This window comes from Numida meleagris, chromosome 2 (genome assembly GCF_002078875.1).
Source record: "Numida meleagris isolate 19003 breed g44 Domestic line chromosome 2, NumMel1.0, whole genome shotgun sequence".
NCBI classification, from domain to species: Eukaryota; Metazoa; Chordata; class Aves; order Galliformes; family Numididae; genus Numida; species Numida meleagris.
Window position 1 is genome coordinate 121,171,335 of NC_034410.1, and position 25,174 is coordinate 121,196,508.

Consider the following 25,174-nt stretch of genomic DNA (forward strand, 5'->3'; position numbering starts at 1 on the left):
TGTTGTTGTTTTATTTTATTTTTTGTAGGTTTATGTTTGGGGGAATGGGTTTGGATTTTTTTATTTATTTATTAGGCAGTGCCATCTGTGTATCTTAAGCTTTTAGGTAAAAATAAGATAGTCATAGTACTTGATGTTTTTGAGACATCAAAATATTTAATTTTAATTGGTCAGCTTCACCTGTCAACAGCTTCTGTACCTCCGCTTTTTTCCAATAGAAGATAAATAAGTAAATATATTTGTGAACTGATTTAGAGACAAATAATACTGTCAGATCAGGCCAGAAATTCTCAGACATGCAACAGAATACTTGCCTAAATGAGCTGAATTCCTCTCTGATATAAATTAATTGACCTTTATTTCAGTACTTGTGGACTGATTGTGTTTATTTTATTCAAGTAAATCAGAATTAGCTACACAGACATTCACTTAAAATTCATAACAGTAGAGTCAATCTTTGAGTGCAGTATGGAAACAGGGAGTGCCAAACATTTACCACTCAGAAGAAAATGCAGATCCCTTTTCCAGGAGTGGCGTTATAGTGGCTGTAGTTTGGGCTGGTACAGAAGCACTGTTTTTAATCAGTCACTAACTTTAAATATGAAGACTGGTTTCAGTTTCTGCCCCAAATATTTTTTTACCAGTATAATGCTGGCAAAGTCTCTCTTGTTTCACCTCCCAACAAATTTGGGATGACTTTTGGGAGATGTTGGGTTGATTTTGGATCACTCATTCATGACCAACATTTCCTACACCTATGTGGGGAGAGCAGTCATGGATACCAAAGCAGCAGTATGAAGTACAATGGGAAACTGCTAAGAGAGGAGGAAGGGTACACTGGTGTTTTCCAGACTCGCACTATGACACTGATACCCTTCACAAGGACTCAAACTAGCCATTGGGTCTGTGTTTGGCTATGGATTTCAGTCTATCAGAGTAATCCTCAAATTCTTAGATTTAACTGAAATTGAGCAATTGCCATGCATCACGCATTTTTTCCTGGTGTGTCAGTCTTTGAAAGTAAATAGTTTTAGTTCCCCTAGAAAACACTCATTTCACAGGCTTTATCAGTATGCTTGAGCCTCAGGAATACTGAATAAAAAACCCTCACAGGAAACATTTTTCTGTCAAATCTCATCTGCAAGCCAAAGTGAGCCTTCATGCAAGTAAACAGAGGTAAACACTGAAAAGCCAAAAGGTTTCTATTTTTCCATACAAAAAAGACACTAATTTTAAATCTGTGGGTTTTTTATATATTTTTTTCAATATAAACTGCAGAGCTACAGTTAGTGACCCAATTATTCAAAAAGGTCTGAGTTTTTCTGAAAAAATATAAACGTGTTACTAAGAAGATTTTCTGCATGATTAATATTAAAAACATGAAAGGCAGATTGAATTTATCTGTGTGTAGGCATTATAGACCTCAGAAAGGGGAAGTTATTTAGAAGTTGGTAGAACTGTAATTGCAATCTCAACAAAAAAGCAATCATTGAGGAATGAAGCAAGCTCAGTCTGCCAAAATGAAAATTTGGAAGTTAATCAAATGCCATCTTAGCCAGCCTGTTATGTTGATATGTGTATCTGAAATTTCCAATTTGTTGTTGCTTTCATTACTAAAAGTACAGTACAGTTTTATAATCTCTTTTAGAAAGAGTAAGTTGTGTTCTGACCCAATAAACAGAGAATCAAAAGGCTAAATTCTGTTCTGCTTCCTGTTTGCAGTGTCATGCTGATCATTTCTCAGGTATTAGGCAATGACACACCATTTGCAGACAATAATGTAACTGTAAATCCAATATTTTGTTTTGTAACTATTATTTTTAAATACATGTTTATTGAAATCCTCATTAAACAAAAATGTTGTGCACTTCACATTCAAATAAGTGTTATGCAGGAAAAGAAATGAGTTTAAATTTTGAGTAGACCTATGTGGAGACAGAAGTTGGACTCGATGATCCTTGTGTGTTGCTTCTGACTTGGATTTTCTATGAAAATACCAAGAAAACACTATTTAGAATATGACTAGCATTTATTGTCATTTCCATCTGGATCACGTTCCCAAATCAAGTTTTCTGTCTTTTTCCCTGAGGTTTTGTGGTACCTCTGTCATTTCATGCTAACTACTTTCAGCTTCTTCTGCCAGTGAGCTCTTCTCTCCATTCCTTGTCTATTATAATTTGCTCTTACCTCTGCCCTCTGACTAACTCAAAAATCTGCTGCTGATTAGATAGGGCATTCTTGAACTCATTACCATGATTGAGTACAATTTCTTCTTCCTGCATGGGTGCACTTTCTTTTTTGACACCTGTCTAAAATCTAAATTGGCAATACTGGGAAAGTTTAGCAGTTACTTTCTGTGTGATTAACTTGAGGAAGTTTTAGTACTTCATAAGTTCCTACATGCATGTACTAAAAAAAATACTACATAAAGTGTAGACATAGTGAGTGTCCTCAGGGTACAAGTTGTAGCAGTATGCTAAACTGTGTATTCAAACCTGCCTTTGGCATTAGTACTAATTGGATAACCACTTCAAATTGGGAAATTTCTGCTCCTCACATCAAGCAGAGGTTAAATCAGTAGAAAATCATTCTACAACTTTTTGACAGCACTCTGCATCCTAAAATCAGCCCTTTGAAGCATTCAGCACGACCAAGACTAGGACTCAGATTTGTTTCACACAGAACAAGACAAATCTCAAGAAGCAGAAAACAATTAGTGGTTTTGAGTCATGCCTTTGGGATTTTACTATAAATATCCACTCATCTAAAGAAAAGTGGAACATTTTCCCCTTTGCTATACATGCCACTGGATCCCACAGAGGTTGATTTGCTCTCAAGGCACACTGGTGCAAGCTGAGGGAACTCAGGACAACTTGATCAAGAACTTACTGCACTTGGTTTAGTTATCATGCTTTTCCCAGTCTTGCTTTATGCCACCAGGAGAAAACATGAAAAGGAGTGGTGGTCAGTGGGAGCATGGTTTCACCCTGAAAGACTTGGGGAAGCCTTGCAAGTGTATTCTGGGTAAAGATTTTGGGGCAGCAGACACCACTTACCCACCTTTTCCACCTTCTCTTCCTTGGAGACTCTGCAGCCAACCTCACACTCTACAGAAGGCCCAATGCCTCCAGCTTCAGATTGTTCCCAGTGTCACAAGAAACTAAGCTGCTGGTCCCTATGTCTTCTCCCACAGATAAAAGAGACCTTATAGAGGAAAATAGCTGCCAAAAAAAAAACCAAAATAAAATGAAAACAAAAAAACAGTGGAGTGGGAGCCAAACCCAGAGAGTGAAATAAGGCAGACATCCAGTTCTTTTCCTTCTTCTTGCTGCCCTCATAGCCTTGCTCAACAAAGTTCTATGCAACTCCTATAGACAGTCATTCCTTCAGCCTTCGCATCTGACCATTATCAAAACTGCAGCATGTCCTCATTGGCACTCTCAGAATAGTAGATCCTGTCTCCACCAGTAAACCCAACAATATTCATCACAAATCGGCCCACACTGATCTCTGAGAAGGAAAAGATATATTGGTCAAGAGGCAAAAAGTATTCAGTAAAACTTCCCATTCTTCCTTCTGATTTTTATAGAGCAAGCAAGTGAAATAGAGTATTTTAATACAAAGGATAGAAATATGTTTTCACTGCTGAGTAAAGCAGTCCTTCTCATATGTACTCACAAAAGTACTGACACTTCAAAGCAATTAAACTGTTCACTGGGCATAAAAATGATTCTGTAGTGTTTTCAGCAATTAAAGTATGATTGACAGAGTATAAAAGCAAATGATTAGGTTTCATCATCTGAAGGAAGGTTTAAAGGAGGTGCAACTATTTCCTTCAATTCTTTATTAATATTTACAAAACTGTAATTCTGTCCATTTGTTACATGCAGTGAGTATTCTATCATTAGCTCATTATAAAAAAAAAAAAATTTTATTTAGGGCCATAACTTTGTCTGTTAGGTTTTACACAGAACTGCTACAAATGACACTGGCGTGTTCATATCCCCTGCTAACATATACTACACTGAGCTTTTACTCTGCATACAGAGGCATTATACTAAATCACGTATATAACTGCTACTTGATCAGAGATTTTATACTTTAAATCAGGGGATGGGAGTTCTTTCAAATGAACAAATGAACAAAGGTGTCAAAGCAAAAGGTAACGCAAAATTAACTTTTTCTTTGCTAAGCCCTGTTTGTTGCTTGTGGATTTCTATTCATGATTATGAAAGCTATGTAAAAGCCAGTAGATGGACATGCCCCTAGGATACCCTACAAACATAAATTACTGTTTCTTGCAGTCAATACAAGCTGTCTGCTTAACAGAAAGGGAGAATATTGTCTTGAGTTAGACCAAGCAAACAAATAGAATGGCAAACAAATAGAATGGCAGTAATCAGTACATTCTGATTTTTCTGATTTTAGGAAAAAATCTGGAACAGTGAATGTTATCCATGAACTGAGTTTAAAGAAAAAAATCTGTTCTGCAAACAGATTCAGTTTTTCTCCTCCTTGACTGTCCAGATATACGCTTCATAATCAGAAAAAATATTATTAGGGATGAAACACACAACACCATCCTAAAGAAAGTAAGAGTGGCATCTGTGGACCCGAATCCAGTGTTCTTAGCTGTACAGATAACAGTATAGAAGAGAGCAACAGATACAACCAAAGCAATTGCACCATAATTGCAATCTGAGGTAGTGCTAGGAGGAAGGCCAGTGATACAAGTGACAGCACTTGCATTTCAATGGGGTTTGCAGCTGTTTTGCATAAAACAATTGGTATGACAGTCAGATAACCCACAGTCAAATCTTTGCCATCTTTTACCTTATGGCTACCAACTCAGCAGTCCAGTTTAGGGAATGCATTTGTCTGGCAAGGAAAAAGCCAGGAAGGATATCCGAGGAGTTGGATTTCAAGTTCATGTGTGTATTTGCACTGTCGTCCAACCATCCACAGTTTAGCTGCATTTTCTGGGAATAAGGTTACTGTTACCATGCAAGTTGTTCAGAGCAGTTGATTGCTTAAAAACAGGTACATTTTTTCAGATTAACATCTTGCATATACTTTGTTGGATGCTGTTATTATATATATAATTGTTGTGGGGTAAATCTTACGGTAAATTCTGTAACATCGATATTCTGTGGGACATTCCTCTAAACATTTTCTTAATGTTCTTCAAGGGAAAACATTAATCTTGTGCAACTTCTGTGTCATTTAGTCAAGATTCACACCATATACTCCCTCCCAAGGACGTATACAGGATTTTGACGCTCGGATAGTAAGATTTATACCTATACATTTAGGTGTGGAAGATGATCATGGGAAAGTCCATCACACTTTTTCATTTAAAAGGAAAATAGAGATTTAGGGGGAACAAGGAACATTCCCCTGTTGTTTATTTTTTTTTCAGAACTGTAAGGAAGAAAAAATAAACTGGAGCAAGAAAAAGGCTGACCTCTGTCTGAGCCCAGCCAGCAGAGTTCGAAAGTCACACCTCCTGCAGAGAAATAGAGACCACCTGACTGAGATCAGGAAAATCAGCAGCATCTGCTTGGCTGCAAAGCAGTAGTCAGCATTATTGCTTCCAGCTGTATGGGAAAGGTGGGGAGACAGAGTGGCCCATCCAGTTGGGGAAAAAAAAAAAAAAAAAAAAAAAAGGTGTCTTTACCATAAATTGAGTTTACCTCCTAAGTAAATGCTTTTAGGAGAAAGACAGAGTGTAAACTATTCCTACTGCATTGTACTTGGTGACAATGAAGCACAGAACGTAGAGGGAATTTGCACCTGGCAGGCGATCTGATGGCCAGGCTTTCTCCCCAAGAGTGCCCTTAACTATCAAGGCACTCCTAAAGATCTACAAATATATAAAGAATTATTATCTGGGCAAAAATTATCTGTGACAAAACGATTAGACCTTTAAAAGACAAGATGAAAACCCCTCGAGATTTCTGTTGAATTTTACCTGATTTTATATGAATTTTTACTCTGTTATTTTTAGTGATGATAGTTTGGAGCCCATTAACTAGAACAGCATTTATATTTAGCAAGGTGTTTAATATTTAATGTTGGCTTTCCAGGGTTATATACATCATGTCAGTACAAAGTCAAAATTAATTGAATCTAGTGTAGTTGGAGTCTGGTGAAAATGCTGGAAGGATCATACTGGAACTGTAATAACAGCGGCAATAGCATTTCTGGAAGTCTGAAATACGGTGTTGTGCCTAAGAAGAGTACTTTCAATAGCTCATGCTCAAAAAGCCAGCCATACAGGGAGGAAAACCAGCAGAAATAATTTCAGGTGGAAAATGAACCAATAAATATTCTATAACCCATCTCCAGCTTTTTTCAGAGATTATGATGGCAATTAGGACAGTATATACTGTTTCTTTGATATCATGTGTGGCTGCCAGGGCTGTCTGTTCTGTGGGGTTATCCAGTTTGTAAAATGCACTGTGTTCATATCACGCTTTTATAAGTGGTTTTCTGTTAGAACGGCATCAAATGAAAGCCATATTGCTGGCTTAAATGTAATTCAGTTCATCCTTGTTGTGTCAGGATGTTTTTTATGTATGTAACAGGAAGGAAATGAAAAGCTTAAAAAAATATTAGTCATCAGGAGTTTCTTTTAATATCATCAGCACTACCATAAAGCCAGCTGATAAATTGCACACTATTCAGAAGAAAGAAATAGAATGAAATTAGTATTATATTACATGAGATTAATCATAGCCCTGGGTTTACTGTCATTCTATGGAAAATATAAACTTGACTATTTCAGATTTTAAAGTTTCTTCTCAGCCTTTAAGGTTATCTGCTTCAAGAGGCAAGTAACTAGCCAGTGTACCAAGTGAAAAATATAGGATTTTTGGTTTGTGGGGTTGGTAAATTTTTATCATTGTTTCTAAATGACAGCAAAGCAGCATTAATGAGTTGGATCCAGATGGTTAGCGGTAACACTTCATAATAGAAACCTGATGAAGCTTTTTAGTGCTTGTGACAGGTAAATGCTTGAAAGGTTTATGGCAGGGAAAAAGCTCCAATAAATAATTTGAAAATCTGTCTCTCTTCTTACTTGCATAATTATTGCTTTTCATAAGAGCATAATGGCACAGCAAAGTATAGGTGACAAAATGGTGAGAAAAGAGGAACTCCTTCTGGAGTTCAGTGGAACCGCAGGCTTTTTCTTACTTCTTGTGAGATGAATAGCTACTTAACAACCATTAGTCTTCTCAGAGACTTGGGATTTAAAAATCTTTTTCATGCAGTCTGTACAGGCATCAGCAACTAAAATTAGAGAGAGCAAGATTCTTCTCTATGCAAGTAGAGAATATGAGTTTTGGAGTGTTTTAACTGAAAGAAGAAAGTTCTGGGATCTCTCACGTGGGCTTTCACCCTAATCCTGGCTACCTGTGAAGGGTGCAACCAGAAGTCTGGCACTGCCTTTGCAACAAGTGGGAAATATGATGGTTGACTCTTTCAAAAGGAGAGACCAGCCCTAATGTTTCTGAGGATATCTTTTTTCATTGGAAAACTAGGTTTGCAGCAAATTGAAATTTTAAGAGAAATCATCCTTTTTTTTTTTTTTTCCTAGAGAGGAAATAGGCGGACTTAAAACTCACCGAAGGAGGGGGGAAATTGGCTGAAAAGAATATCTGGACATTTTTTCAGCTTTTGATCAGATGTGCATCAGGTTATGTCAGCTGGGGGAGAAAAAATGAAAGAAAAGTGAAGAAGAGTTTGACTGAAATATATTTTTTCTATCTGAATGTTGAAAATTTCACTTAAAAGAAAAAAAAGAAAGAAAAGAAGCTGTCCATTTCTGTTAACATTTTTTTTACTGTGAGTTTTCCAGAGATGACTGGGAAAGTGTTGTCAGTTTTTCTGTAGGTAGGTGGAGTTGGTGTGTCTGGAGCATACCCCTGCAGCATCACCGAATGCCTTGCTGAAGTTGGTAGCATTAACAGTCTTATAGCTGGACACGTGTTTTTAGATGTGATCTGCTTCAGGCCTTGGCTGGAAAAGAGGCCCTCCAAAGCCTCACTGACATTGATTTTTACTGCTTCACAATGTGGCTGGCAAAACAAAAGAAATTAAGGGACATGAAATTAAAGCCTAGAACATGTATACAGTAATAATAATAAAATAGGCAACATTAAAGGAAAGCCACTGAGGAAAGATTCATCAACACAGTAACAATAAGCACTGCTGAAAGCACACACAATTTAAATGGTGCGGAATGAGGTATAAAAGCTGTGCGAGGGAACCAAAGCAAAGAATCTTGCATGCAATTTATTTAGACTGAATGTCATTATGCAAATAAAGCATTTCTCTGAAAAGCAGCTAAGATGCATTCTTTATTATTTGCTGCTAAAAGAGAAAGTATCCAGTAGTTATTCACAGAGCATTACTGAGGGGAAATGTGGTGACAGGACAAGGAAAAATGGTTTCAAACTAAAAGCGGGGAGATTTAGGCTGGATATGTGGAAAAAGTATTTTACAAGTGAAGGGTGTGAGGCACTGGAACAGGTTGCCCAGAGAGGTGGTGGGTACCCCATCCCTGGAGACACTCAAGGCCAGGCTGGATGGGGCTCTGAGCACCTGATCTACCTATGGGTGTCCCTGTTCATTGCAGGGGAGTTAGACTTAATGACTTTTAAAAGTCCCTTCTAACTCTAAGGGTTCTATGATTCTATGGTTCTGTGATCTCGCTTCATTCACTGTGGTTATTTTGGCCATGTGCTCTGATTTAGGACTGCTGCTGCACAGTCTTGATTTTCTAATAGATATTGATATTGGATTGATTTGTGATAAAAATCACATCGTAGTCCTCTTCCCTCTTTTCCCTGGTTACCTGGTTTCCTTTTGAGGCTCTGCTGGAAGAAATTCTGTGCCTTCATACTAATGAGAACATTTATCACTTTTCAGTTTCTACAGATCAAGTGATGAGATGCCACGTGTGAACCCCCTGAAGGCTGAGAAGAGAAACTCTTGACTTCCCCACAGAAAATTGTGAACTGCAGTTTCTTAATGGCTAGTAACACCTTTGATTCAATTTGTATGAAAATTAAATTTACTTATTAAAATGGACATTACTGTTCAAATATTAGAAATTCCATTTCTTATATGTTCTAAGCTGTACAATTGTCAGATTTTTATGGTTTAGATTGTAAATGTGTTTTTCTCTGGCTAATTATTGGTATTATTTTTTTAATTTTGATGTCTTAAAAGCCAATGTACTGTATCATAATAATATGAAGGACATATTTAACAGGTGTGGGAAACACTGTATACAAATGTATATTTCTAAAAGCTATTTTTATGATTAGCATGTTTTACCATATTTAGAGTCAGGTGTTATTGCACTTCTTGGTTTACAGCTTAATGCAAACAAGTTCATTATGATTAGTGACACACTTAAAAACATTGTATGGTATTTTCCATTCTTTTATTTATTATATTTGTCATCTAAAATAATCATGTTTACTAATAGGGTTAGCTGCTAAAAAGTAAAAATGTCAAAATATGAAAGCAATTCTTGATAAACTGTAAATTGGATCCTTTTGTTAATCCCTTTCTTCGGATAAGTGCTCTGTGATGCCACGCACTATGCAGTTGTTGCAGCGGTATCTCCGCATCTCTAAAGGCAGTTCCTTGCTGCCATATGGGAAGTTTACATGATAGTTAGTCCCCTCCCTAGCCAGGTAAATCACCTATGCTGCCAATATTTAAGAGCCTGAGTTGGTTTACTGATTACTTTTTTGTTTCATTTCCTGGCAGTAGTCTGTCCACTCCCAGACCCCAAAAGCCCTCCTAAAAGCCTGAAGTTGGAATAATTAATTATTACAGGTGCCCTAGGTGTAATCTCAGCATAGAATTTCTTAATAAATCATATTTCCTTTCATACAGAATGGGTGCATTATTTCTCTTTTATTATTAAGATATTAAGGATATCAAAGCACATCTGATATGTGTACAAGTTCTTCTTATCTAAGGAGAGTATCATCTGAAAGCTAGGCCTCCTTAATGCTGCAGACAAAACAAGGAAGAGATGTTGATTTACATCTGCATGTGAGATATACTCCTACAGAAAGAGGTATGTCTTTGAAGTGATTTTAGAGGCAAAAAAAAATTAAAGCGACAACCTTCCAAAAGTGAGAGACACGAATGTAAATATCTAAACCAGTCAAATGGAGCTCAGACCCACTTGCATGGCAATACGGAGAACATCAGCCCTAACTGATATCCATTGCCATGCTGTTTGGTATCCAGCTCCACGCAGATGAACCTTTACCTTGCTCTTATAATCATTCACTACAGGCTAAAAGAAAGAGAAAAACAAAAGTATTGGAGAGGCTCTTTAACAGATCAAACTTTCAATATCTATAAAAAACAGTCATTTGTGAGATGATAGGCTCACCACTAAAAATTAGGGTTATGAAAGAATAGTATGATTAGCTACACCTGAGCATTAGCAATTGCAGCCTCAGAATCTGCCAAGGGTGACAGTTCCAGAAAAGGGAAAAAATATTACTTCCATCTAAGAGAAATGTTAGGACAAATCAAAGGGCGAAATATTTCCTCACTTTCTCTGCTATTTCTCCATACAGTATAGGTTATGGTCATCTTTAATGGCCAGAATGCAACAAGAATTGCCATTTGGGGATCTCTATCTTTGGCTGGCAGTTAAAATAAGTCCAAATCTTAGCATCTCAGTATCTCAGTAGACATTTGCCCATTTAAAAAACTGCTGACTGACTCTAGAAGGCCTAGAATGTCATCCAAGCAGATCAGTTCTTTCACATATGGGAAACAGGTAGGTGCATCTTCTCTTTACTATCTCCATTCTAAGTGACATAATAATCACCAAGAAGCACTCCGATTTTTAGAAACATCTTCCTAAGATCATATATTCAAAGAAATAATTTCACCGGCTTAATGTCAACCCTGTTTCACACTACAGTTTAAGTCCCAAATAGATTCTGAACACAAAAGGCACCTTTGATAAGGTAATGAGACACTGTTTCATTTGCAAGCCAGAAGCTTCTTGTGCCATGCAGTCTATTACTAGCAAGGTTTCTTAATGGCATGTTTGCTTCAAATCACTGCAGAGGATGCTGGTAGCTTCAATAGAGTTTGATAGTTCTATACCTATGTATGCAGTACACTCAGTGTTGTCTCCCATTAATGCATATACTTGCTTTTCATTGGTTTTGTTAGTTGTGTGGGATTTTTTCATTTTGTGTTTTTGTTTTGTTTAAGATTGTTCATCCCTTGCAATGTGGAAGAACAGGAAACATAAAGGATCTTGTCAAGTAGTTTGGCTAGTCAACAGTCATAAAATCTTTTATGAGTAGTCCTGAATTAAACTAATTCATTTTCAACAAAGACTTACATCGTCTGTGTATTTCGGATATTTGTTTCAAGCCTGTGCAGCTGCATGATGGAAAATATTTACTAAAAAAAAGCTTTAAAATTTGGATCAATCAATAAAAAATATTTTTACTTTTGTAAACTCTTGTATTACATATTGTCGATGTTCCTGTTAGTTTTGTCTGTAGATCCACTTTTAGTTCTGAAAAATCATTGTAATAAAACTATGTAGATAGCTACAGTATTGTAAGCAGTCATGTTTTTAATCAACACCTCTGCAAGTCAAAATTAAAGCATTCGGGGTTTGCCCATGTCAAGCAGATTGATGTTTCATTACAGTTTTCTTTAAAATGCTGTAACATAATTTTTACATGTCTGTAAATAAATATTTTCTCTGATTTATGCACTAACTCAGCTTTGTAATTTTTTCTCCTAACATCTGATGCTAGGCTCTCCTGGACAAATACATTTCTCTCATGGAAAAATACCATTTACAGTTTTGTAACAAATACCGTGTACAGTTTTCAGCTTTCCAAAGCAGAACCAATGGGAGCAAAAATCCATAGTAGCAAGTTCTTATGTAAATAGAAAGAGACAACTGTGATAAACAGTTCTATATTTTTAACAGTTTGAGAAACTTGAAGAGCATTCCTGCATTTGAAGATGTCTGAGAAGAAATGTGACAAGTTTTCAGAAAATAGGAATTTGTCAGAGGGTCAAGAAGTTCCAGTAATGAAATTTCTCAGCATTTTTGGAAATGAGGAGTGGATTTTATTCATCTTGGAAGTTTTTAAGTTTCATGTATTACTAAAGTAGCAGAAATTAATTTATGAAATGCATGTCAAGAATCATTATCATTTTCTGTTCAAACACAGGTTTTTTTTTAATTCATTGTTTGTTATTCCCCTCACAAAGTGCTGCAACATAGACAAGCTAAGGAAAATTGATCCATGAAGTCTATGAGAAAGTTTTTTAAATGATACTGGAACTGTTGAGAAGCAAGGCTATCATTAAATACATATCATTTATACACGGTATTTAATTTTCACATTTGTAAATGTATTGTTCTTTTTGTGACAACTATGCCAGATTTGCCACACGCTTCATGAATTTTTTAAACATTTTAATCTTATTATGTTGGGTACAGGACCTAATTCAGAAAGAGCATTGCTACAGATTGAAGAATAGCTGGTTAAAATAATTTCCAATTGCTTTTTAGTGGAGAAGAAAGTCTGAGAACTTCAGTTCACAAAGGTTTCCAGTGTCCATTTTCAGATGTATCCTCAGTGGTCTAGAAAATTTAAGTCAAGTATATATCTGATTTGTAAGGAAAAAAGATAATACATTAAAATTCATTTTTGTACTTGTCAAGATTTTTTGTGATAAATATTATCAAGAAAATTAACTCATAATCTTAAATTCTGTACCAGATGATACTGAACATGAGGGCAACTCTTGCTGAAACTTAGGCATCAATAAGCCAAGATTGCTGGGAGAGCATCCTGTAGTGTTAGATCAATAAGAAGTCAAACAACCTACCACTTAATGGGCACAGAAACATTCTAAGCCTCAGAGACTGCCATTAGGGACAAAGCAAAATATTTCCTAGTTTTTAATCTTTTGGGAAGACCACCATAAAAATGATGCAAAATTATTAGAAGGGTGGAGGAGTTTTCCATTCAGAAAATGGAATCCTGTCTCTTTGCCTTAAGAGTCCTATGGGACGGCTTGAATGAAAGTGTTGAAAATATTTTCTTCTCAGTTCTTTGACACAATAACCATGTTATATATCTGCATAACTTCAGTCCTGTATACTCCCTGAAATAAACCTGTAGTATTTCTCATAGTGAGAACTCAGAAAAGTCACCCACTCATATCCAACAGACCAGATCAGATCTCTATATGGTTAGGCTTTCACACAAGGGGAGGGATGCTGGTGAAGCCAAGGACAGTTGGACACCATAAATTAGGAGAAAAAATGTCCGTTTTGTCCAGAGGGAACCACATCTTAACAGTTAGCGACAGACAGACCTGACAAAGGATAATCTATGCCTAGAGAAATAAAAGTCTAGCCAAGGATGTGAGTAAAGATGCAGCAAACATTCTATTTGCTATTTTTATCAATTCTACCTTTCAATCTAAAAAAATACCTTTCTACTACACTTGCATTAGTTATCTGAGTTTATGAATTAAATTTTGTTTTTGCAGATACTGTTTGAATGTCGTATTTGGTAAAAGTTTTTGGTAATTTCATCAGAGTTTTAGTTTAGCATAGTAAAGAGTCACAAAAAATGAGATTAATAAAAGATGCCTTAAAAGCTTAAAAGCAAATATTCTGAACATAAATATCTATGTCTCCATCTACTATGTAGAGAATAGGATAGGAATGAATTAAATAACTAAAACTGAAATAACTTTATAGAAAATTAAGCTAAATTCATTGCCTGCTGAAGTCAGTGCTACCCCATTTACCTGAGAGCTTTTTTACCCTTTTTTCACAGTAAAAACTATATAACCTATAAAAACACATATGGAGAATGGCTAATACAACAAAAAAACATCCAGTTGCCTCTAGCACAAGATCTTCCATTAAGTGGAAGTGATTAGAGCAGTACTACACTTAACGGTAGGTTTCATGCAATGTGTGGCAACAGGCAAATAAATGCCGATATTTCTTTCCTTAGTTCCGTACAGTACATCTTTCATCAATACATTCCATGAGATTTACCGGGTTTGTGACCAGACAGTGCATTACTTGTGGTCAATGTACGAATTGTCATTTTACAAAACTATGCATTGAACACTATTATTTAGGGGAGCATGCCTCAGAGAGCAAGTGTCATGTCATATCTCAGGAACACAAAGGTGGCTTTTGACTGCAAGATATATAAAATCAACAGGGATGATTTCAAGGATGAGCAGTCTTTCAGAATTTGATACTTCTCCATTTACGTGAGGATCATTCATAAATGAATTGCACATGTGCCCTGGTTTCAGCTGGAACAGAGTTTTCTTTTCCCTTCATTGTGTCTGGTATCTTTCTGTGTTTTGGATTTGGGAGAAAAACAATACTGATAACACACCAATGTTTTAGTTGTTGCTGAGCAGTGCTGCACAGAGCCAAGGATGCTTCAGCTTCTCAGCTTCTCATACTGTCCTGCCAGTGAGGGAATGAGGAGGCCCACAGAGCTGGGTTGGCACAGAACCAGGACAGCTGACCTAAGCTGGCCAAAGGGATATTTCACACCATAAGGCATCATGCAAAAAAGTTTTGAAAGCTGTGGGGAGTTGGCCGGAGCCAGCCACTGCTCAGGGACTGGCTGGACAGCATTCAGCAGGTGATGAGTAATTGTGTTGTGCATCATTTGTTTTGTAAATATATATTCTATTATTACCATTACTATTATTATTCTCCTTTTCTCTTCCTTTTCTGTCTTAGTAAATAGTTTTTATCTCAACCGACTAGTTGTACTTTGTTGTGTTTTTTTCCCCCAATTCTCTCCACTGTCCCACTTGGGGGGGTGGGGGGGGATTGAGTGAATGACTGTGTGGTGCTGAGCTGCCTGCCAGGTCAAACCTCAACAACATTCTGAGTGTTCTTAGCAGTAGGTCAATAAGATGGAAAAAGCAGTAATCCAGGAATGCTACCAGCGTAAATGTGGCTTCTTCTGAACAATTTGTTCCTGGCTGGTTTTGGAGGATCCAAGTCACATCACAATATAGCAAGATATCAGCAGGAAATAATGGCATTAAGAAAAATAGTAAAAATTACTGCCCATGGAAGTGCATGTGGGCAGCCATGTAGAGAAATGGCACTGCTGACTGCTCTATCAGATACAGACTTCAAGAACAAGAGAAGCTCTGTGAAACTCCATGCAGTGCAGAGCACAAAGAGAGCACATCTGCTGCTTGCTCAAGTGAACAAAGGACCTGAGCAGATGTCAGATTTCCAGCAGCTTCCTCAGACAGCATTTTTCAAAGGTGCCTTTAAATAGGGGAGAAGTTCATGCTTTTTTTTCCCCTCACTTTCATCCCCATTTTGTGTGTGGTTTGTCTCATCTGTCAAACCACCAACTTTTTCAGAGAAGAAGAATGCAGTACAGTGGTCTCCTCCTTGAAATGAAGAGCATGAGTGAGTGGGCATGGGTGCACACCATGATTGGGTAGGCATGACAAACAGACCTGTGCGTGAAAGAGATGCTTTTCCACCCCCACTGCCCAGGGAAAACTCCAAGAGGAATGTGAACCCTCACTGCTCTCAGTCAGGTTGCAACAGGCTGAGTTTTGAGGACTAAAACTCCTACAGAGCCTATAAGCTCTTCTTTAAAAGCATTTTTGCATGCAGATCTCAAGCAGTCACAGAAGAAGTTTGATTCCTTTCCTGGCCACAGACAGGGACTCAAGGTCATGGAGAGGCTGTCTAGCTGGCTTGCAAGGTTTTTCTGTTGGTGACAGCAAGAATCACAGAGAATTACCGGAATCCCAACCTGGTAAAACAGATTTAAAGACTTTGATATTACAGTAGATCAGATCTTTCTCTCTCTCTATGGACAAAGATCTAAAACTAAATGTTCCACGTCATGCTGGGTATGAATTTTTACTGCTGTGAATTATCAGCTTTGTAATGGAGATTAAGACACAAATCACACTTCCGAGCAAAATGCTCCAGTCAAGGTTGTTCCAATCTGACAACGTGTTAACCAGATTTTAAAGCAAAATAGTGTGTGAAAGCAAATCTTTCCAGGATAGGAAAAAATCTTTCCAGGATAGGGTGGTACTGTGTATTTCATTCGCCAATTGCATTCAAATTTTAGTCATCTCCATAGCAATGCGAATGAAAATTCAGAAAGTCATGAAAGTATCCAGTAGAAAATACAGACATGCATAGTATTAAGAATGTACCCTTTTGAGGCTTGTTTTTCCAGTACCGCAGAGAAAACCAAGCCAAAATTTTTCATGGAGAAGAATAGGGTTAATTACCATGAATCATTATAACTAAGAAAGGATCACACTACTGTGAGACGTTGCCTCTCTGGAAAAATATCTCTACTTTCATATTCCTCACAGATATTTTTTTAATTCAAATAAGTGTTTGCTGAACTATTAATTTTTGTGTGTTTGTTCTTGTATGTAAATCACACTAACATATATATTAATAAATAATGAACTTCAAGTCCTTGAGGCCAGAAATATTCTAGACAGTTTCAGCCTAGAGTCATGATGAAATTGTTTCATTTTTGTCAACATTGTGTGTGCATGGCTTCATATATTCCAAGGCCAAAAGGAAGCATTATGATAATATGGTCACCAGCATAACCTAGAATATAGAATTCCTCCTAGTTATACCTGCAATGCAAAAATTTAATCTACTCTGTTCTTCGATAACATTAAGAGCCCTTATAATTTCAGAAGTACATTTTAGATCCTTTATCACCAAACTATACCCTTTACAGCGTTTGTTTTTAATGAATCTCTTGGACAAAGTTTTTAATTTGAACTTAAAACTGCTTGGTTCAAACGAGGAGCAGCAGCAATCCCCATGGGAATGCTGACTGAAAGTCCAAGCACGTTTACACAGAGTAATGGAGAGCACTGGAGAGATCCTTGAGAGTGTAAGGATCTGAGCCAACAAAGCTTACATTGCAGCCTATGCTGACCCTTCGTCAGCTGAGACCTAAAGCAGTATAATCACGCAATACCATGCAGTCACCTATACACCTTTCCTTTCCTGGATTTGTTTGGGATAGAGTTAATTTTCTTCATGCGATATGACAGCATGATGCTGTGTTTTGAATTGAGGAAAATAGTGATGATAGCATACTGATGTTGTAAACTGTTGCTGAGCAGAGCTTACAACACTACGTCGCTTTATAATTTCTCACACTATCCTTCCAGTGAAGAGGCTGGGGATGCCCAAAGGGCTGGGAGAGGACAGAACCTGGACAGCTGACCCAAACTGGCCAAAGGGATATCCCATACCATGTGACAACAACCTAAGTGATAAAACTGAAAGGGAGCTGGCCAGGGAGGCTGCTGCTTGGGAGTGGCTGGGCATCAGTCAGTGTGTGGCAAGAAACTGCCCTGTGCATCATTTTCTTTGTATGTATATAAGTATTATTTTTCTCTCCCTTTTCTGTCCTATTTAACTGTCTTTATCTCTATTCACAAGATTTACCTCTTTCCAGTTCTCCTCCCCAACCCACTGAGGGAGCAGTTATGTGGTGCTGAGCTGCCTGCTGAGTTAAACAACAACATCTATACCACTTTAGAGAAGTAGGCACGTTTGTCCTGGCTTGCACTTTGCACTATGCCCCATAGCACTCCTGGTGCTGGAGTTAGTGCACGTGCTGCCAGCCCTGGGATTTCAGCCAGCCATAATGTAGAAGAGGGACAAAAGTTTCTCTGTACCTACTGGTCTAGATGTGCCTCAGTGGCACCTCAGCTATCCTATAATGTTGTGAATCAGTTTTACAGTAAAATGGCATCCATAAAATGTGCGTTAAAAAGATACGGAAGTTGAATGTGGAGCATGCCCGAATCAGAATATAACCTGCCATATATATTTCTTACCATGATAATTTCTCAAAAATACTCAAAACACATCCTCATCACGAGCCCTTATTGAAGCAGGAACCTTATTTTCCTTGTTGAGTCCTGCAGCTGCTTAAGTCATGCTCTCTCTCTTCCTATTCCTAATGAATATTCTTTCACAGTCAAGGAACAGTTTCAGCTGGAAATAATCAAAAAGTCCCATCTGAGAAAACTCTGCACACCTGCAACCAAACAAGGCTGGAGGTAGAGACCCAAAGAGTGTGAGGCAGTGAAGGGAGTTGGTTCTTCCCAGTCCATATCTGGGTAATTTATGCTGAGTAATAAGCTACTGCACAAAGTAGAGCTACTTGAAAATTGGGATTAGGTTAGCACTTATCAAAGAAGTAGTGAAATATGCCTGAGCTTCACTGGCAGTCTCAACACTTCCTTGCTTCTCGACCCAAAGCAGCATAGGCAGGACTACAGTTCAGGGCAGGCTGAAGACTGCAAGGCTCAGCTGAGACATCTATACACCAAAGTCTTTTCATGGTTGTAGCCCTCCAGCCTTGATTTAGAGAAGTGCTGAGAGTCACAAGCACCATGGGAGTTAATGGCAATGCCGTATACTTAAGACCACAGACACCCATTATGAGAGACACCAAGGAAATAATTTAGAAGCCTAAAAAGCCATGTCTCATGATATTTTAGTCTCCTTGCATATTCTGTGTGTTCTCCACTGATTTATCCACAAAGAAATATAACTTGCATAGTCCTACAGGGGCCTATGGGAAAGCTGAGGAGGGACTTTTCATGAGGGCAAGTAGCAACAGGACAAGGGGAAATGGCTTTAAACTGAAAGAGAGTAGATTTAGACTGCATATTAGGAAGAAATTCTTAACTGTGAGGGTGGTGAGACACTGGAACAAGTTGCCCAGTGAGGTTGTGGATGCCCCTTCCCTGGAGGTGTTTAAGGCCAGGCTGGATGGGGCTGTGAGCAACCTGGTCTAGAGGGAGGTGTCCCTGCCCATGGCAGGGGGTTGGATCTGGATGACCTTAAAGGTCCCTTCCAACCCAAACCATTCTGTGATTCTATGATAGTCCTGTTCATACCCACCAGTCCAACAAGGGTGTCTCAAATACTCCTGACACTTGAAGCAGTAAAGTTTCCTGAGTGGGCCTTCTAACTTTAACACTAGTGCTTCAGTAGGATAAGAAGGGGAAGATGCCAATAAGAAGGGCCTAGAAACACAATGAAGAAAGCTGACTTAGGGAGTCAAAATGTAACCTGCAGCTGTACAATTCACATTCATGTCAGCAAGAGTTTCCAAAAAGTCTGCTTAAATCATAGAATTAGAACCATAGAATTAGCTAGGTTGGAAAAGACCTACAAGATCACCTAGTCCATAACTGAGAACTTTCTTAAAAAAATAAAAGAAAAAAATGGAGGAAAAAAAGAAAAAAAGAACTTGGATTAAGCTTGCAAGAAAGTACAATTGCAGCAATAAAACTCAAAGTTATTGGTGAGCTCTTTATCAGTTAGCTAAAGTAGGAACTGAATCGTTGATTATCCACTGAAGAAAGAATCAGATATAGCATGTGTTAAATTATCCTTTTAGTGCTGACGAAAGAACACCAGATTTTGGCACCTGATATTGGCATTAGATGGACTATACTTTAGTCACACCTTGACTCAATTATTGCCACAGTGCTAGCTGCAGCAGGCTATTTCAAAATATACCCCAGCCTGTGCTATCGTTATACTGCTGGGCTCCCAATTAAAAGAAAATTAATGAAGGCCCATTTTCTCGGTTTAGCACTATAGGAGCTTGAAAAATAAGAATGATTTCTCACCATGAACTGTGAAATGAACTTGAAAGTGGTGTAGACTTCCATTTTTCCATTGAATTACAAGTTAACCTCTGGTTTAGAGACAGAGCTACTTTGCTCAGCAGGGCTACACCACAGCAGTCCTGTAACTTGGCTCCAAATCTGGCTGAAGGGCAATTATCACAGCCCAACAGAGATGTGTGGGGAGAAGCTGTGTCTCATCTTCTGTTGAGATTTGCATCAGCTGAAACAATATTATAGACACCAGTTTTAAGAAGGATATGACAGTTTTTGAACCACGGCCAGCTTCATAATTTGAGTTCAAAGTATAAGTATGAATACAAAAACTACAGAGCCTTTGCATTTCTTTAAGTATTATTCCTAAAGTTTCAGTTTTTTCATGGTATCCATTTTCACTAAAACTGAGGATCTGCTAGAACTGTAATAGCTGAGACAGTTTCCCTCAATTATAATTATAATGTCATTTGTTTATCTGTGAGTGAGATAATAAAACCAAGAGCTTGAACAACATTCAGAAAGGGATTAGCCCTTCTGTGGATAATAAAAACTTCCACAGGAGTATTTAAACAAGGATAGGTTTTCTTCTTTAAAGAAGGATATAAACCTTTTCTTCTTGCAATGCATAAACTAAAAAGTAACTGACAACACAAAGGGAATGTGAGAACAGGTTGTTCCATCACTGTTTACGTGTGGATTTCTTGTGCCTTTATCTGCACTCTTGAAGTACCACATGATCAGAGCTGCTGTAATAAGACTTGATGGTTGCAAGGAGAGCCTTAAAAGACATAAAGCAGAGAGAGACACATTACAGCTGCACATGTCGAATGTTACTGAACTAAACTGTAATACAATGACCCCTTCACAGTAGAGGGGAGAGAATACTACTGCATTTTGACTTAGACTTCTCATGCTTCAGACCAGTATGTAAACACCGCTAGTAGCTCAGAGGGTGAAGATAGACCACAACCCATGTCTTCTATCCAGCATTCCCCACTTCTTTGGAAAACAAAAGGGCACAAAGGGTGAATCATGTTCTCAGGCTTAGCTGAAAGACCACATTACCCATTCCACAACATTCCACTGCCAGTTATACTCCACTGTTTGTTATACATACAATTAATCTACTAATAATCCCTAGCTGTTCTGTATATTGCTATTTAACTGTGCACAGAGGAGTCTTCTGTCCTGCTGTGCATAGGCGTAATGTGATACAGCTTTTATTATCAGCATGAAAATGAGAGTTTTCTGGTTGAAACTGTGCAGTTTTACACTCCGTTTTGCAGCAATTCATCCTATTTATTATGAATAATGAATTACTAAATCATAGCCAGAATTTCTGCACTTACTCTTCGATAAAAAGGTAACATTCTGAGAATTTTCAAGGGAAGCTTTTAATTACTTTATGAGTTAAATTTATTTAGTGATGAAACCTTCAATGTAGCAGTCAGTGTCAGACCTTTCCTCTGTCCCCAGTGATGTGCTTATTGGCAAGTCTGCCTACAAAAGCCCTGGCAAAGGAAAGAATTTTTATAAGCAACCTCAGTAACTTAAAAGCCATAGTGGAAATATCCAAACTTCTCACAGAATGGAACATGCTGGGAAATTTTGGAAAATGGTGAGCATTTCAGTGGAGTGTTTGCTTTTTAATGAAAAATGGCACACCAACTTCTGTGTAATTTATTTCATATTATTGAACTAAAATATATTTTTCCAAAACAGTCCAATATAAAGTAGTATTTCCTTACAGTAATTCACCAAACTATTAAAGTTCTGGTTTATATTGTAGGTTCTTTGTTATTTTCCTATAGATTAGGTTTTGTGTTGTTTCTTATGCTGCATAAGAAGTATGACATAACCTGTGATCCCCTACAGAGGTCAGTCAGCATAGAGATGAGTGTATCATGACAGATTTCAATTAGAGGTTGTTCATACATATAAAGGTTACATGCATCTGTCATGTACTGCACAACTAGGGTCAAGGGCTGTAAGCAACTCAGATTTTTACAAGATGCATTTTATGACAGAAATATATTCAGTTTACATTAGAAACTATGGAAAATGTAGTTTATTTGTAAGCTAAAATTGTTGGAAGAACAACAGTTCTTCCAACTGCCCACTACCTTGCATTCTCCACAGTGATCTTGTGGAAAGGATTGAATAAGCTGGCTGAACTCATGGAGAGATATTCCTAATTTGCTGGAGGCGGGGCATGGAAGATGTCTGGGCTTTTTGCAAGGTCAGATCCCCAGCCACTGCCAGCTCAACCACATGGTCACTACCAATGACAAAAAGGAGGTGGTGGGAACAAGAGGCAGACTGCCCCTCTGAAAGAGTCTTATAATAGAAATATTAATAGAGATTCTCTAATATCAGTCTTCCCAGGTTCCTTTCTTTCTTGTAATTTGGAGTGTAATATACTAAAATCTAATATTTTCTATTAAAAAAGTAAAAGTAAACCAAAAACATCTCCTGCCATCTACTGTAGCTCTCCAAGGTGGGAATTTCAAAGAAACCTAGGGAAGCTTGATCCCTCCTGATGAATCAGAGCTGCTGAAAATCTAATTCCTGCATCTCCCTCAAAAAAAAAAATCAGACGTGAGGCAGTTTGGGGATACTCTTTTTTTTTTTTCTTTTTTTTTTTTCCAGATACCTATTTACTTGCTAAAAGGAGTTCAATCTCTTTCTCCATTTAATAAATAAATAAATATATATATATATATATGTGATGCAACCAACAAGATTTCCTTAATATTGGCTCTGGTACCTGTGAGGCATTTCTAAGGACTGATTGTTGTTTCTGAACAGCTTGATTTTTCAATATACAATTTCATTTTCTCACACTCTTTTTAATTCTACTTGGTTTCTATATTTTCCATTACTGTAAAATTGACAGTCTTTGAATACACCAAATATAAAGACTCTATTAAATGGCATTTATGAGCATAACTTTATGCGGAAAGAAATCACTAAAAGATCTGCTGAGTTTATAACTAGGAAAGCAGAACAGTTCTTTCTTTCCAACATAAAAAGCCTTTTTTATCTAAGCAAAGACTTATAGCAAGTGGAAGTTCAATATCATGCCTTTGAGAATTACAATCTGCTTAGACCAAAGTAAAACTATTTGAAAGGAAGTATTAAATAGTGGGAAGTATTTATGTGTGGTAATTTTCTAAAATATTTTGATTTCTCCTTTCAGTCCCAGCTACTTTTCTATCTGCAATATCCCTTTCACTTCACATCCAGTTCACAAATTTAAATCTGATGAAGTCTTTGAAGTACCTCATTTATGGCCCAAAGCACAAGCAGAATACTGCTTTTTCTTTATTTTTTTCCCTGATGCACTGAAGGAGAAGATTACTGAGACCCTTGATCATGCACTTAGAGCTTTATGAAAAAAAAGCACTACACAGATCCCTGCACAGGAAAAGTGATAAAGATTTTCATTCAGTCACACGTAGAGTTAGATTTATGACTATTCTACTTTTATTGCTGACAGGCAGTCCTAAACGTGTGGTTAACATATTTTAATCATATGATGTTAAGATAGCTTAACATATTTTATGTATATATATCTTATGTATATATTAAGCTATCTTAACATCATATGATTAAAATATCTTAGTATATAATTTTAAAATATGTTAGTATCTTAACAAACTGATATGTTAAAATAGCTGTTTTTTCAGGAAGAATGTCATCTTCATTTAGAAAAAGCAGATAGCAAAGTCAGTTTCCTAAGCATGCTACAAGGGAAAACATATTCCTTTTCCCTCTGTGCTCCATACAGGAGATATATAGAAGCTCAGTGGTCATGTTTTACCTCTAGAAAGGTTTTCTGCACTGCCAGCTTCTGGTGTGTTCAGGAGTCTAAAACAAACCAGGCAAGCCTAGTAGAATTTCTGCACTATTAAAATAAGTGCAGCATAATTATTATTTTTAAAATATCTATTATATATACGGATATAGATGTAGGAGGCAGAGATAGAAGTACACATGGATATTGCTCAAAGAAAACTAATCATTTTTGCTTGTGTATTTACATTTTGGCAACACTCAGGCAATGAACCGTCCCCAGTTGTTTTGGTGTCTATTTCAGAAGGGCCTTTGCAATTATTGTGACCCATCTATTGTGTACCTCAGTCACACATCTTGAGTATATAAATGGTGTGCCAATGTTATCACCGTGCTCTGTAAAGGTACTTTCTCTCTCAGCTCTGGAAATGCAGCTAGTCCCCTTGATCCCAAAATAGGAATGTTTGACACCAGCTCAGCCATAGTACAGCTTTGTGCCAATGAGAAGTATACATGAGAAGGGCCAAAGAATCACTGGAGCTGTAAATGTGTTAACTATTTCATGTCTGGACTTGACAGATTACAAGCTTTGGAAGTGTCAGTTCTGACTCCCTGACCTGTCTGGTGTGCGCACACATGATCTGGTGAACCTGAAGACAAAATTTTCTCTTCAGCTCCTAATAAGGAAGCAAGGACACCACAAATCGTTTTTCTTTCTTCCTCTGCTACGCATTTCTTGTTATCATTGGAATAAACAAATAATCACTGCTCTTTCCGGGGCTCTCAAACCTTCAGAACCTTTTCAATACTTATTCCACAAAGAAGGGTGAAATAAATTTCATGAGGTGTAAACTGTATAAAATCAAGGATGTGGTTCCAGGCAAAATATGACACTGAAATATTTCTTTCTGCACTGTTATCTTATCTTTTAGTGTATATAGCTGAATTCACCCTAGAATTATTTTAACGTTCTCGGAAGTCAGTGAAATAGCATTTCCACTTGCTTGCAACTTTCTGTAAATCTTGGTACTAACAATGTAGTGTTGTAATGCCTGCTGCAATGAGAGAAGGAAATTTTATTATTACACATTACAAACATGTTAGCTTCTTTTAAGAGGTGGTTTTGGAGCATAATTGCAAAATAATACATAGATCATTCTGAAAGTAATGTTTCCGATTTATTTCCATGGAAACTACAACAGATACAATTGACCACAGAAATACTATTTCATAAAGTAAATTCTCAGCTACAGAACACCATTTTTCAACATAGTCACCATCATTAATTAGCAATGCATTTTCACTAGCAGAAAACAAGATCCTGCATGCCACACTCTTAAAAATCAAGTTCCAACCCCTCTGCCATAGGCAAGGGCCACCAACCTCCAGATCTGGTACTAGACCAGGTTGCCCAGGTCCAATCCAACCCGGTTTTGGACATCTCCAGGGACAGACCACCCACAACTTCTCTGGGCAGCCTGTTCCAGCACCTCCCTGCTCTCTCTGTAAAGAACTTCTCCAACATCCAATCTAAATCTTCTCTCCTTGATCTTAAAACCATTCCCCCCTGTCACATCACTGTCTTCCTTTGTAAAAAGTTGATTCCCCTCCAGTTTATAATCCC

At 37.5% G+C, this 25,174-nt stretch overlaps 1 protein-coding gene across 6 annotated transcripts in view; it reads left to right on the top strand.

The window, feature by feature from the left end:
* Positions 1 to 11,776, top strand: part of RALYL (RALY RNA binding protein like) — a 380,979-nt gene extending 369,203 nt beyond the window's left edge. For all 6 annotated transcript variants that reach the window (XM_021387920.1, XM_021387926.1, XM_021387925.1 and 3 more), the window contains one exon: positions 8,935 to 11,776. In XM_021387920.1, the coding sequence (XP_021243595.1) occupies positions 8,935 to 8,952 (18 nt within the window). In that variant the 3' untranslated portion in view covers positions 8,953 to 11,776. The remainder of the gene's footprint in view (positions 1 to 8,934) is intronic.